Here is a 14,441-nt window from a genome sequence, read left to right on the forward strand (position 1 = left end):
CATTTTTGAAAAATCTTGAACATTTTTGAAAAATCTGAACACAAATCTTGAAATGTTTCATTTTTGAAAATCTTTGAATACGTATATATATATTATTTTTTAAAGTGAACATGAAATATTAGCTTCTGGAAGTCCCTGGAAGAACAAAAAAATATTTTGAGATGGGGGTCCGCCGCCAAATACATTTTGGGGGTCCTCCTTGACATGAAAAGGTTTGAGCACCTCTGATATAGCAACATACAGAAAACACTTTCAGAATCGGCCTCAGGTCTTAATGGGTTAAAGGGCCAATCATACAAACATAGACAAAAGGGTAGTCCTACCAACAAAGGCAGTGGAGACCAAATAACATACATTTATGACATTTTTGCTTTCGGTTTTACGGTTTTGCATTTGCTGTATTTTGGGGGCTGTAATAGGTTTGTTTAGGATGTTTGTAAACATTTGACTAAAGCAAACCTATATAATTATGGTAGGGTAATAAAGGTCCAAATAGCATATTGACCGAAACAAACTCTTTTGGAATGTATGTGAATATAACTCATTTGTTCTAAACCTTCCCAGATTGTTACATTAATGTTTGTAATTGGCACGAAAAAAATCCAAGATTCAAGACCTTACTCTTATACCAACACAGTTTCTTTGCAGTGGTATAAAGTAACTAAGTACATGTACTAAAGTACTGTACTTGACACATTTTTATACTTGGTGATGCGACTAAGTATAAATCAGGCTTAATCCTCAACCATCCGTCTCTCCTCATAGAGGACTGTTATTTTACTTACTCTTGCAGGACTTGCCGTCACTGCCTAAGCTGAATCCGGAGCGACAGCGGCAGGTGCGCGTCTTGTGGCTGTTCCCCAGCAGACAGATGTCTGAGCAGCCTCCGGCCTTACCAAACTGGTCCAGGGCACATGCATGGCTCCGCACTGAGAATGGACACAAGATACACACACAAACACTATGAACTACACACGCCGTTTGTTTGCACCGCAGGGCACTACAAAACTAAAATCAGCATTGTTATCAAATGGCAGGAACGTGGAGGACCTGAACCAATAGATAAATTGGTCCCCAGAGTGAGTGAGTGAAGACGTCGCCAATCCACTTTGTTTTTGTTTTGTTTTTATTGAGCCAAGGTATGAAATCAACATCAGATGGCACTTTGGCCTGTTGCCAGACAGTTCCAGATAGAGATAAAAAAATGTGCCCCCCACTGACCAGTGTTGCCAGATTCTGTGACAGAAACAAGCAACCAGGTCTAGAAAAACAAGCCCAAGAGAAGCGACTATTGGCCACATGAGCACTTTAAACATACATCAGCTATTTGAAAATAGCAGATCTACAGTACAAGCTCACAACGCGTCGTGAGCTTGTAGATCTGCTATTTTCAAATACAATCTTGGGGGAAAATTACAATAAGCAGACCTGGCAACACTGCCACTGACCATACTCGCAAGGCACCCATTTTGCTCTTACGCACTTTTAACCTGGCGTCCCTATTTTGGCCATGCCATTATAACATTTCCCAAATAAAAAACAATAGCTAAAATAGCCGATGCACAAGCTCACACAGCACATCGTGACATGCCGTGTGGAGGGGTCAATACCTGGAGGTTGGCGCCTCTGGTGGTAGACGTGGAGCGCGGCGCCCCGGTTCACCCGGGTCACCACCTGGAAGTCGGAGCTGTTGAAGCGGTTGACTCGGATCACGCTGGTCTTGGGGTTGAGGTTGCCCTCGTCGGAGTTGGTGGCGTACAGGTAGTTCTCGAAGACCGTCAGCCCGTACAGATGCTCGATCTGGAAGGGCACGAAGGAGACAACAGAGAAAAGAGCTTAACGTTTATTTTTTGTTTTTTAAGTAGCTTATCAACTAAATGAGTAATACCTTCTTCACTGCTGTTATTAACCCTTTAAGACCTGGAACGCATCTGTGTCACTTTTTTGATTTGAGCTAAAAAGCTTTTTTTTACACTTTGGCTATTCAAAAATAGCAGATATACAAGCTCGTAGCGCGGCACCGAGTGCCGCGCTACGAGCTTGTATATCTGCTATTTTTGAAAAATCGTTCTGTTTTGGCAAATCTTGAGATTTGAATTACAAAAGCGAACATTTGTAACTCAAATCTTTGCTTCTGGCGGATTCAACAGTTTTTTGAAAAAACCTATGTCGCCATAATATCAGTGGTTCTTTTTTCCATGTCAAGGACCCCCAAAATGACATGTATTTGGCCATGGACCCCCATCTAAAAATATATGTTCCAGGGACCCCCGGAAGCAAAGATTCGAGTTAAAAAATGTAGCTTTATAACAATATATATTAAATTATTTGCACACATTTTCTCGATTTTTCAAAAATAATGCTTTTTAGCTCAAATCTAAAAAGTGACACAGATGCTTCTTCAGGTCTTAAAGGGTTAACACAAAGGCACCCACAGTGCATGACTAAGGCTTGTATAATGCCTCTTGTGTACTCATTTGTCTCATGCGTGCCTCTTTGGCAAGACTTTGCAAGATTTTGAGCTCCTCATCACAAGCTATTAAATCAGTGTCCAATCTAAGCTTGAGAGAGAGAGAGAGAGAGAGAGAGAGAGAGAGAGAGAGAGAGAGAGAGAGAGAGAGAGAGAGAGAGAGAGAGAGAGAGAGAGAGAGAGAGAGAGAGAGAGAGAGAGAGAGAGAGAGAGAGAGAGAATATTCAATAGAGAGATAGTGTGTTTGTGTAAACTTGGCGCATGGCAGCATAGCTCAACTTCCCATCTGGCATTTAACAGACAAGGCTTTGGCTTTTTTTTTTTTATAAGGGTCTCTGTTCTGCAGGCGCTCTCTCCTCTACTGTCAGGGAGAGATGTATGGGCTGGGATCATATTAAACAGCCGCCCCCCCGCCCCCCCCCTCCTCCCTTTCCCCCTGCACCACTGCAGCCCTTGATTTCATTACAATCATTAGTCTGCCATGAGGAGCGAGCCAAGCTTTTTGCTACGGCCAGACTAATATGTTTAGAGAGGCACTGGCCAGCGACATCACACACTCTTTAAGTAATATCAATCAAGGGAATAAAAAGGAGTTATCCCCTTGAGAGAGTGACTCTCTGCCTCCAGATATATACTAGAGGACAACTGGAAAACATGATGAGAATAAATCAATGACGTGGTGGCAGTTTTGTTTGAGCAACCACAGACACACTCTGTATTCTCGTAGGAGAGATGGTGGAGGGAGGGGGCAGTGTGTGTGTTGTTGTGGCAACTCAACAGGTCCAACATATTAAGGAAGGATGAACTATCATGTGTTTGATTGATTGATTGATTGATTGAATACTGCATTAGCAGGATTGTTAAAGGAGAGTGCCGGTCATTTTAGGTTGTATGTTTGATGTGTCGCTAATCACTCACCAACATACAAAGGAAGGTTGACTATTTCCAGATCTGCCCCTGTTGTCCATTCTGCAGACCCCTTGCAGCGGCATAATGGGAGACGTGTGTAAGAGAGAAAATCGTCTATTATAACCGATGCAAAGTTGTTGTTTTTTCTTCTACTACTCATCGTGGAGTCTCATGATACAAACATGCGCTGAATGTCGCGCATGAGCTACCGTTCGTGCAGAACGACATGACGCTGGTTGCTTGTTTCTCTCACAAAATCTGTCACACACCAGGTTCTTTGCAACAAACTTTGCATCGGTTATAATAGACGATTTTCACTCTTACACGCGTCTCCCATTATGCAGCTGCAAGGGGTCTGCAGAATGGACAACAGGGGCAGATCTGGAAATATTCAACGTTCCTTTGTATGTTGGTGAGTGATTAGCGACACATCAAACATACAACCTAAAATGACCGGCACTCTCCTTTAACAGTACAAGTAGTACGGTCAGGTTATGGTAAGAGGATAACACACACTTGTTTCCATTGTGGTCCATATACTGTATGCATCTTTGTGTTACACTGCATTTATGTATACAAATTTAGTTATAGTTCACCCAAAAAAAAAATATATATATATCGATTAGTCACCCCATGGAGACTTGAATTCATGGATTTATTTATTTTCTTTCGCATTCCTAAGCCAATAATTTGATGACACAAAGGAGACTCTTCGACAAAAACAAAAAAAATATCCATGAAGTGAATGAAGTCTCCATGGGGTAACAACTCATTTTGGGGGTGAACTATCCCTTTAATGCAGGTCTTATTTTTTACAGTCTCACAGTATTTTACTGTCTTGTCCGACTACATGTATTATCCATCCATCCCTCACCAGCAGACCCTGGATGATGGTGTGTCGGTTCTTGCCCTCGTAGTCCACCACCTCGATGTAGTCCAGGTAGGCGTCGGCCCAGTACACCAGCCGGTTGACCAGGTCCAGGGTGATGCCGTGGGGGAAGACGATCTTGCTGTCCACCAGCTTGGTGCGGTTCTGACCGTCCATGTCGCAGCGCTCCACCCTGGGCGTGGAGCCGTAGTCTGTGAAGAACACCTTCCTGCGGCGAAAGATAGAGACAACCAAGACGTTAGTAGTGGAAGTAACTAAGTACATTTACTCAAGTACTGTACTTATTTTACTAATTTTGAGGTATTTTGTACTTTACTGGAGTATTTGCAATTTTCAGTACTTTTACTTCTACTCCACTGCATCTCAGAGGCACATATTGTACTTTTACTCCGTTACAATTATTAGAAAACTTGTGTTACTAGTTACTTTGTCGATTTTGATTATTGATACAAAACATACATTAACCACTTCAGCCCTTTATACATTTCGGCCATTTGAAAATAGCCGATCTACAAGCTCACAATGCGTCGCAGCGCGACGCATTGTGAGCTTGTAGATCTGCTATTTTCAAAAGATTTTTTATACATTTTATATATTTTGAAAACGTGTGAAATGGGACATTCTGCATAATGAGTACTTTCTACTTTTGGTACTTTAAGTGCATTTTGATACCCATACTTTTACTCAAGTCAATTTTGAATTCCGGACTTTTACTTGTAACAGGGTGTTTCTGCATTGCAGTATTGATACTTTTACTTAGGTAAAAAACTTAAGTTTTTCCACTACTGATGTTGTTATTGTATGATGGTGCCACACCCCCGAAAAAAATAGCCGATCTCCAAGCTCAAGTGTCGCGATGCAACGGGGATTGTGAGCTTGTAGATACGTTTTTTTTTGGCACGGGACGCCATGGTACGACGTCGTATAAATCAAGCTTCAGATGGAGAGACAAAGTGTGGGAAGGAACGTGATAACAGGGACTGCAACTGCTGTAGTAGCCTACTTCCTCCTTTCGGGTGAGGTCAAATTGACCTGACCGGTGGAAATGATGACACTTTTATTCCATTAATGGGGCACTATGTGTGTGGTTACGCTGATGCATCATCAGCACGTGTCTCAGAGAAGATATACAATAAGAGAAGTGATACCATGAAATAAGGAACATGATGGCATGTTGAGCACATGCACCGGTTCTTGGGCAAGCGGCAGGAAACCGGACATCATCATCTATTTTCCAGGTGTGTGTGTGTGTGTGTGTGTGTGTGTGTGTGTGTGTGTGTGTGTGTGTGTGCGCTTCTGCATCGGTGACCAGCACTGCCTATATGCACATGTTGCACATGCACGATGTGCAAACGTCTGTCTGTCCTTCCGTTTGGAGGAAGTGCATCGACAGCCGTCTGCCTGCTTAGTCAGCACAATGTCCGATCCTTAGATCCCGTCCCCCGCCCCCCCCCCCCCCCCCCCCGGCCCGAGAAAACTACAACAGAACACGACTTAACACTAGCATGACTGAGGTTTCATTTATACCTACACAGCCTGAAATACGATCATTTTGATCCCCAAATAAGGCTATCCTATTGGCTACTGTCTCACCTCTGTGCTCCAGACCAGCTACATTACATTACATTACATTACATTACAGTCATTTAGCAGACGCTTTTATCCAAAGCGACTTACAATAAGTGTATTCAACATAGGTAGGGAACGAAAACTACTAATCACCAGAAGTTTTAAGTACATTTCCTGCAAAAACAAGCAACCAAGAGTATACCTAGCGCTAAGGTAAAAGTGCAATATATCAGCTACCTACTTTCTTAAACAGATGAGACAAAAATGGCTAAATCAAATGAGCACGAGCTAAAACAAATAAGTGTATCGACTAAACAAAATCCAATAAAACAATACAAAAATAGAACAAGAGTTTGTACAACTAGTTAACAACAAGTAGGCCAGGCAAAGAGGAAGGATAGAAGCTACAGCTTCTCCCCCAAACCGTGGGGGGTTCCATTGTCTTCTAAATAGCCATTAACATCTCAATTGCACTCTGCTCAGTCAGTGAACCCACATAATGTTGTTGTTGTAGGCAGCTACAAACATTATAAAATAGTAATGTAGTATATAAAATGGTATTATAAAATGTAATGGTAACTGCAGATTCTGTATGTAAAATCTTTATTTAAAAAAGCGTATAAAACAGCGCAATCTGTAGCGTCACATTAAACTCTTCAGTGAAACATGGAGCCTATATGAACGCTGAAGCCACTGTCTTATTACGTGACTATCTCCATTGTCCAAAACACATGGATATCTCTTGACAAACCAATATTATTATTATTCATTCATAATAATAATATTCACATTATTTTCCGAGCGTAAAGCTCTCATTCTATCAGCTGTCCACGTCGCTGAGAAACGTGTCTCATCTCCCTGTCAGTGCAACAAGTGAACACATTGCTATGTTCCACAAATGTGCTCATTCTTGCTCTACTCCTGCGCTAAATATCTGATCTACAAACATAAAACAGTCGCTGCCTCACGAGCCATCTGCTTGTAGATCAGATCTGTTGGCCCAGCATTTTCAAACTGCGCAATCTGTAGCGCACACTCTGTACACTGCAGGGGTTGCCAAATCTTGCGAGAGAAATAAGCAGTCAGGTCTATGAAAATGTTACTGCATGCGTTGTGCCCCGAGAAAACACTGAGGCATGAAACCATTGCATTGTAAATGGGGTTTATAGCCGACGCTAATTTGCAACCCCAGTCCCTGGTTAGACCTTTCTATATGAATATTTACCTAATAAAAAATAATTTACAAAAGGACATGCATGAAGCTCTAATCTAAACAAGTATGAAAAGATATTTATATCTGCAAAGTAACTAGTAACTAAAGTTTTCAAATAATTGTAGTGGAGTAAAAGTACAAGATTTGCCTCTGAGCTGTAGTGGAGTAGAAAAGTATTACCATTATAATGTAATAATAATAATAATAATAATAATAATAATAATAATAATAATAATAATAATAGAAAGACGTGGAAAAACAAGCCCAAAGTCGCTTATAATAAGCAGACATGGCAACATCGTTGCGAAGCAGCTGTATGCTCGTCTACGGGCCGCTCTGTGGGGGTTCTGGAGGTGTCAACTACTTGAGTTGAGGGGAGAAAGGGTGAGAGCGGTCAATTTAACCAAAATATAACGGCTGGGATGGTATATATGGTATTTATTTCATATTTATAATAAGTTTCAGAAAGAAAAAAAACGGAGATGATTTGAAACAAATATTTAGGAAAAGTCATGAAAGGGGAACTCTCCCAGAGCTTCATGAGAGAAGTTAATCCACTTTAAATTCTCAAAATCGGTCAGAATGATGGCTTAGTCATGCAAGTGTTAAAGACTAGGCTATAGGCTATAGGTAGGATGCAGTGCAGCACTGACCCCATGGCCGGGTCAAGGGCGATGCCTTTAGGGTTGTACAGCTCCTGGTCCAGTAGGGTCACGCATGTCTGACCGTTCTTGTTGCACACGAACACCCGGTCGTCCACGTCGTCCACAAAGTAGAAGTTTCCGGTCAGCCAGTCGATGGCCATCTGCTCCACATCTGGGGGAGGTAGAGAGAACGGGTGGGAAAGAGGAGAAGGAGAAGAGTAGATATAGGGTAGAGAGAGGAGTAGGAGTTAGATCACGGGTCTTCAACAGGGGGTCCGGGACCCCTAGGGGGTCCTCAGAGTTGCTACAGGGGGTCCGCCAAATCTCTGTGTGATAGGATCATTGTTTTTGCATTAACCACTTGAACCCTAGCATCCCTATTCTAAGGACAACTTTAGCCGAAAATGGCCGATCTACAAGCTCACAACGCCTCGCGCTGCGAGGCGTTGTGAGCTTGTAGATCGGCCATTTTCGGCAATGAGGGGAAAAAAAGAGCAGACCAAGTACAGAGTGAAAGTTTACTAAGTATTGACGGTTTAAGTCGTTAAATGTCTGAACATACACATTAACATGAATCCAACATCTAGGAAAAGCTTTAATCTGCGACACAATTTTATGTAATATATAGTGGGGGTCCCTGCTTCATCTCTCTCTCAGTTAGGGGGTCCTTGGCCTGAAAAGGTTGAAGACCCCTGGGTCTATGCTATGAATAGAATACCATACTGTACTGTATCGGTTCGAATCCTAGCTCATGCTATGCTATCACATGCCTCGCTCTCTTTTCCTTCCATTGTTTGCTACAAGATATCCTTGAGGAGGAAGACCTGGGCTCTCTAGTGACTAATCTTCTTACAAACTGAAATATATATATTTTTAATAATAATAATCTATGCAATGCTTATTATTAATAATAATAAGCACTGTTATGAATGAGTTTCTGTCATCTTGGTGCACTGGCAGCATCTAACAGTTTGGTGCATTACTGTCACCACCACAGTCTTTGATTATAAGGACAAACGAGGAAATGACTGAGGGACGAACACAGAAAGAGTAACAGATAAGAGGAAGAAAAGAGGTTGAGGGCCGGCCAGCACGCTGTGATCTGAACCTCAATCAGCGCAGCTGACCCAGAACACGGCCCGGCGATGACCACCCACTGGGGAGGGAGACACAGACTTTAACCCTTCACCACCTAACAGAATGAAGTAGTAGGATATACTGTAGTGTAACGGCCACACACACACACACACTACAGCAAGATTCTGAATAGTACAGACAAAGTAAATATTTATCCAACATCGTTGCGCCGTGTGAGTTACATCACATCCATTTCCCCAAAGAGGTGGTATACATTATCCCATTGAAACTGGGAAAGCATCTGCGTCATTTTAGATTTTATACGTTGGCTATTCAAATATAGCAGCTATACAAGCTCACAGCGCGTCACCGAGGTTTTACAAATGCTGCCTGTTTCTGAACATTTTTGAAAAATCTTGAAAGTGTGAGAACTACTGATTTAGAACACATTTGTAGAATTGGCATCAGGTCTTAACCCAGGGGTCTTCAACGTTTTCAGGCCAAGGACCCCCTAGCTGAGAGAGAGATGAAGCAAGGACCCCCTCTATATTGTATAAAATTGTTTTTCAGATAAACCTTTGCTGCTCTTTTTTCCATCTACACCTATAACTTTGCCAAAAATAGCCGTTCTACAAGCTCACAACGCCTCGCAGCGCGAGGCGTTGTGAGCTTGTAGAACGGCTATTTTTGGCTAAAGTTCTCTTCAGAAAAGGGATGCTAGGGTTCAGGTGGTTAATGTAAAAAAAAATAATCCTATCACACAAAGATTTGACGGACCCCCTGTAGTAACTCTGAGGACCCCCTAGGGGTCCCGGACCCCCTGTTGAAGACCCCTATCTTAACCCATTTAGACCTGAGGCTGATTCTAAAAACGGCTTCTAAATCCTGACCTACGTTTTCTGAAAAACTTCAAATATTCATTAAAAAATGACAACAAATGTATGTTGCTATATACTGTACATGGCAACAGGAACCCCAAAAGGGGTTCCCGTCCTCAAAGGTATAGTTACAAATAGGGGTTCCCGCCCAAAATGGTTAATGGGTTCAAATAGACGGCGGAATTATTCAACGGGCTGTTTTTCAAATCAATGATGGGCACTGGGTCATTCTGTCAAGTCAAGGAAGCAATATATCAGTCGGGCTAAATTGTCCAAAACAAGGTCACGGGGTCCTTCGGTCTTTTCAAGGTATATCTGATTATATGGCATGACTCTGAGGACAATTGAACACAAAACATTTGAACTACAGAGACATAGAAGACTCATCCAATTAAATGGAGTTTATATTTATGCATGTTAGATTTTAAGATACCTTTTTAAGTCTTCCAAAAAGGAAAGGTTTGCCTAGTTGCATATTTGTAGTTTATGTACAGTACATTAGGCCTATATGTAAAGCGTTGAACCCAAACCCTGAAGTCTGAGTTATACTTGGTTGCGCGTCTTCTTCTTGCGAACCCAAAATAGCCAATCTACCAGCTCAAAACGCATTGTGTGTAGCGTCAAGTTTTTAGGCTTGTAGATCGGGCCAGTTTCATTGCCGCGACACAGGCGTGCAACTAAGTATAAACCGGCCTTATAAATCTCCTGGTTCACAATCCAACTCACAGGGAGATCAAAAGAGGAAGCCTTGCCGATGAAGACCTTCATTCCGGACACAGGCAGGCGGGAGAGTCAAGCGGGTTTTGAAATGCTAATGCTTGTTAGCGTTGGCGACCGAGCCGATTCACTCAGCTGACTTCCCCCCCCCAGCGCTCTGACAATGGCAGACTATCTGGGAGAAGAGGGCGTGTTGGGGGGGGGGGAGGGGGGGGGAGCCGGAGAGAGAGACGGAGAGCCCACAGAGGAGCCCAGCTGTGGCCGGGGGGAAAGGAGCTCCAAGGCGTACAGCCTCCCATGCTGCCGCGTGTTTTAACAGCTGCCACCGTGCTTCCTCTCGTAGGGGCACTCTTAATACACTGTCCACACACACACACACACACACACACACACACACACACACACACACACACACACACACACACACACACACACACACACACACACACACACACACAGTATCAAAGCCACTGAAACTGCCACGGTTCCCTCTCCAGTTAATCCCACAGAACAACTTTGATGTTGGGATTCGCACTTGGTACAGAGAGAGACAGCCCCTGGACTCTGCCTCTCTCCCTCTCTCTGCATTTCTGCAGACAAAAACAAGCCTCTGGGATGGAGGAGGCCCCATAACGCTGGCAAAACCACGCTACTCAGAAACAGACACAAGAGTGCTGGTTCCCCACGACATAGCATGTGCAGACATCTGGGCCTAATGTAACCCCCCCGCGCGCCAACCCCCCCCTCTCCCCTCTCCCTCTACCCCCACGACATCCTCAGAGGTTCAAAAGGCCCGACCCACATGGAACTGATGCTTTGGTTCTGCAGTATAATGAGAAGTGAACAATGTGTGCGTGTATGTGTGTGTGTGTGTGTGTGTGTGTGTGTGTGTGTGTGTATGTGTATGTGTAGGGGGGGCTGGCTGAGCGCGGATAGAAGAATTGAGAGACACAGAAGAGGGAGAAAGAGGGGACAGAAATAAAGAGTGTAATCATCACCCCCCCCCCCCATCCCAAAAAAAAGAGAACAAGGAACAAATGGAAAGCAAAAAAAAAAAATGTTTCTATGAGTATAGCGTAACAGCTTGAAATAACAGGTCTATGAAAGCATTCCTGGGCTACCTTTGGTGGGATTGAACCCCCGTCTGCAATAATACCATCTCCATCCTGTCAGCAAGTGTGGGATTGGGGGGGGGGCATATTTCACAAACAACATTAACCCATTAAGACCTGAGGCGATTCTTAAAAAAATGTCTAAATCTCAACAGTTTTTTGAAAGAAATCTGGAATTATTTTTTTCAAGATTTTTCAAAAATAGCAGATATACAAGCTCGTAGCGCGGCACTCGGTGCCGCGCTATGAGCTTGTATATCTGCTATTTTTGAACAGCCAAAGAAATCTTAAGTGACACAGATGCGTTCCAGGTATTAATGGGTTAACTCATTAAAACCGGGAAAGTGTCTGCGTCGTTTTAGGTTTGTAGTGGCGTTGGCCATTCAAAAATAGCAGATATACAAGCTATACAAGCAGACGGACTTGTATGTCTGCTATTTTTGAACATTTTCAAAAAACATCTTTCAAGTGATTTAGAGGGCATTCTAGAATCGGCCTCAGGTCTTAATGGGTTAAAACCCCTGGTGCGACTCCAACACAGGAAATCAATCACGGACAATCAGCGGCGTATTGGCCATCTCATGTTCCAGAAGGGAGGCAACTGTAAATACAGGATTCTAATAAAAACACACCCGCGAGGACAGGAGGAGGGGAGAGCACTTTCACAAGCATCAAGAAATGAAAACCCGGGGATTCTGACAAAAGGAAAGTTGGCCGCGGAGCGAGGAATCGTGATACTCCCATTGGTATGGGCTCTAAAAAAGCCCCCACAGCCCTCCCTCCTCTAAAGAGTTCCAGCTGGAAGCAACGGGCCGCACAAGGCATTGATTAGACTCAGATATAGAGAGCAGGAGGGCCAGTTGTGCAACCTCCCCTCCTGACTGGGGGGGTGGAGAGGGGAGGGGGGTTGCAGTTGTGCAACAGTGGCTTTGTGGAGCCCCCCCCCCCAGTATCCAGGGAGTGAAGTGGCCCAGGCCGTCCGGCCGGGTGTCTCTCTTCTTGACGCTCATTGCCTGATGTATTTAATACATGTGACTGCGACAACAGCAGATCTACAAGTTCACAACGCAGTGGCAGCTAGCTTGCGGTAGTAGTAGTAGGCTATTTTCGACGAGCGATCCCAAAAATAATCTCTCCCTCTCTCTCTCTTGCTCAATGTCAATTCGTTTTGATTCAGTTCAATCCAAAAGGGGCTTTTTATTGGCAAAGAGTGAAATAAAAACAATGAAAATAGGTCGACTAGAATAGAGAAATGTATGAACAGAACTGTGTCACATTGCAACTTTGCAATCAAACATAGTACATAGGCAACTTAAAAACAAACATATTTCAAAGTATACATACTAATATAGTAGTGTTGATTTTAGCAGCAAATTTTGATTTAATCGTCGTATAATGGCTGATTTTAGATTTGGTTGCATGCTGAAAATAGCCGATCAACAAGCTCACAAGCTTGTAGATCTGCTATTTTCAAAGTGCACACCTGAGCGCAACCAAACATAAAATTACTTATTTCGTTCTCATTTAGTTCTTCAGGGATCTCTTCTCCACTAGTAGTCTAGTTTTTATTTGTTGACAAAATTGTCAATATATTTAGTCTTAGTTTTAGTCATCATAGCTTAGTTTTTATTTCGTTTTCGTCAGTGAAAAAAGGTAGTCGACGAACATTTTTCGTCATAGTTTTAGTCGACGAAATCAACACTGTGATATAGTCTAAGTAAAGATAACTGCTTGAAACAAAAATTCAAATGATGTACTGTCAGTATGGTGCAAGAATCATCATGACTTGACAGTCTTCGTGGTGGATGACCTTCTCCTGTCACAACAGCTCACAAATGTTACTGCTGCTGGTTGCACACTGTGCTGCGCATCACCCAGCTGATATGTGACTCTTTTGTTATTAGTCATGTTTTCAAATGTTGTCTTTTAGGTGGTGTAATGTGTGGGAAGTACTGTACTGTTATGAGTCTCTGATTCTCTCTGGAAATACTGCAGTAAAGTAAAAAAATACCTCAACATTGTACTTAAGTACAGTACATGAGTAAATGTACTTAGTTACTTTCCACCACTGTCTGATTCTCTCTCTCTCTCTCGTTCAATTTCTGGTAAATGGAATGTTTGCTGAGAAAGTTGAATGAACCCCACCCAGTTCTCCTGCTCCACCCCACCCCCAGGTTCCAGAACCCCTGCCACACTTCCTGTCCTCATTCAACACCCACCTCACACACACACACACACACACACACACACACACACACACACACACACACACACACACACACACACACACACACACACACACACAGCTCTGTCTGACGAAACACTTCACGCACGCACACGCACGCACACACGCACACGCACACGCACACGCACACACACACACACACACACAGTGGAAGTGGAACACCTACTTACCTACAAAGCTGCCCTCTATATTTACTCATAGACCTACTACAACTCAGATGATGTACTATGTCTAAATGTCAGTGGTTCTCAACCTGTGGGCCGAGGGCCGTGAGCAGTGTTGGGATAGTTACTAAAACATAGTAATATGTTACTTATTACATATTACTTGTTTAAAAAGTAATGTAGTTACTTTACTTATTACTCCCTGCCAAAAGTACCTAGTTACTTATTACTTTAGTTACTTTTTTTTTCTCGCCCCCAGTAATTTGCATCCTTTCTCCCCAAAAGTCTAACTTTGCATTTTCAACATTAGCAGTTGTTTTTTTTCTCTTTTCTGCAGCCTACATTGTAAAATCCTCATTGTACACTCATTTGAATTATATTAACACTAAGACTTTTACAGTGTATGAATTCATAACTTACAGACTAAATGAAAACCATTTGACGACTATGAATTGAATACTAAGGACCTCAATGGAAACAAGTATTTTAAATGTATTTAATGTATTTTTTGCCTAATAAAATATTCAAATTCAAACACCTGGGCTCAAACAGAT

General features: G+C 42.7%; 2 protein-coding genes across 2 annotated transcripts in view; one reads left to right on the forward strand and one right to left on the reverse strand.

Moving 5' to 3' along the window:
- The window catches only part of esyt1a (extended synaptotagmin-like protein 1a), a 349,848-nt gene that overhangs the window by 217,865 nt on the left and 117,542 nt on the right, over positions 1–14,441 (forward strand). The window lies entirely within an intron of this gene.
- lrp1ab (low density lipoprotein receptor-related protein 1Ab) overlaps positions 1–14,441 on the reverse strand; it is a 197,559-nt gene that overhangs the window by 105,584 nt on the left and 77,534 nt on the right. The window contains exons 7-10 of the mRNA XM_084069511.1: positions 7,704–7,866; positions 4,254–4,476; positions 1,611–1,800; positions 786–929 (exon numbers count right to left, since the gene is read on the reverse strand). Of these exons, the coding sequence (XP_083925637.1) occupies positions 786–929; positions 1,611–1,800; positions 4,254–4,476; positions 7,704–7,866 (720 nt within the window). The remainder of the gene's footprint in view (positions 1–785; positions 930–1,610; positions 1,801–4,253; positions 4,477–7,703; positions 7,867–14,441) is intronic.

Source organism: Gymnoscopelus microlampas (genome assembly GCF_963454915.1).
Source record: "Gymnoscopelus microlampas genome assembly, chromosome: 10".
Taxonomy (NCBI): Eukaryota; Metazoa; Chordata; class Actinopteri; order Myctophiformes; family Myctophidae; genus Gymnoscopelus; species Gymnoscopelus microlampas.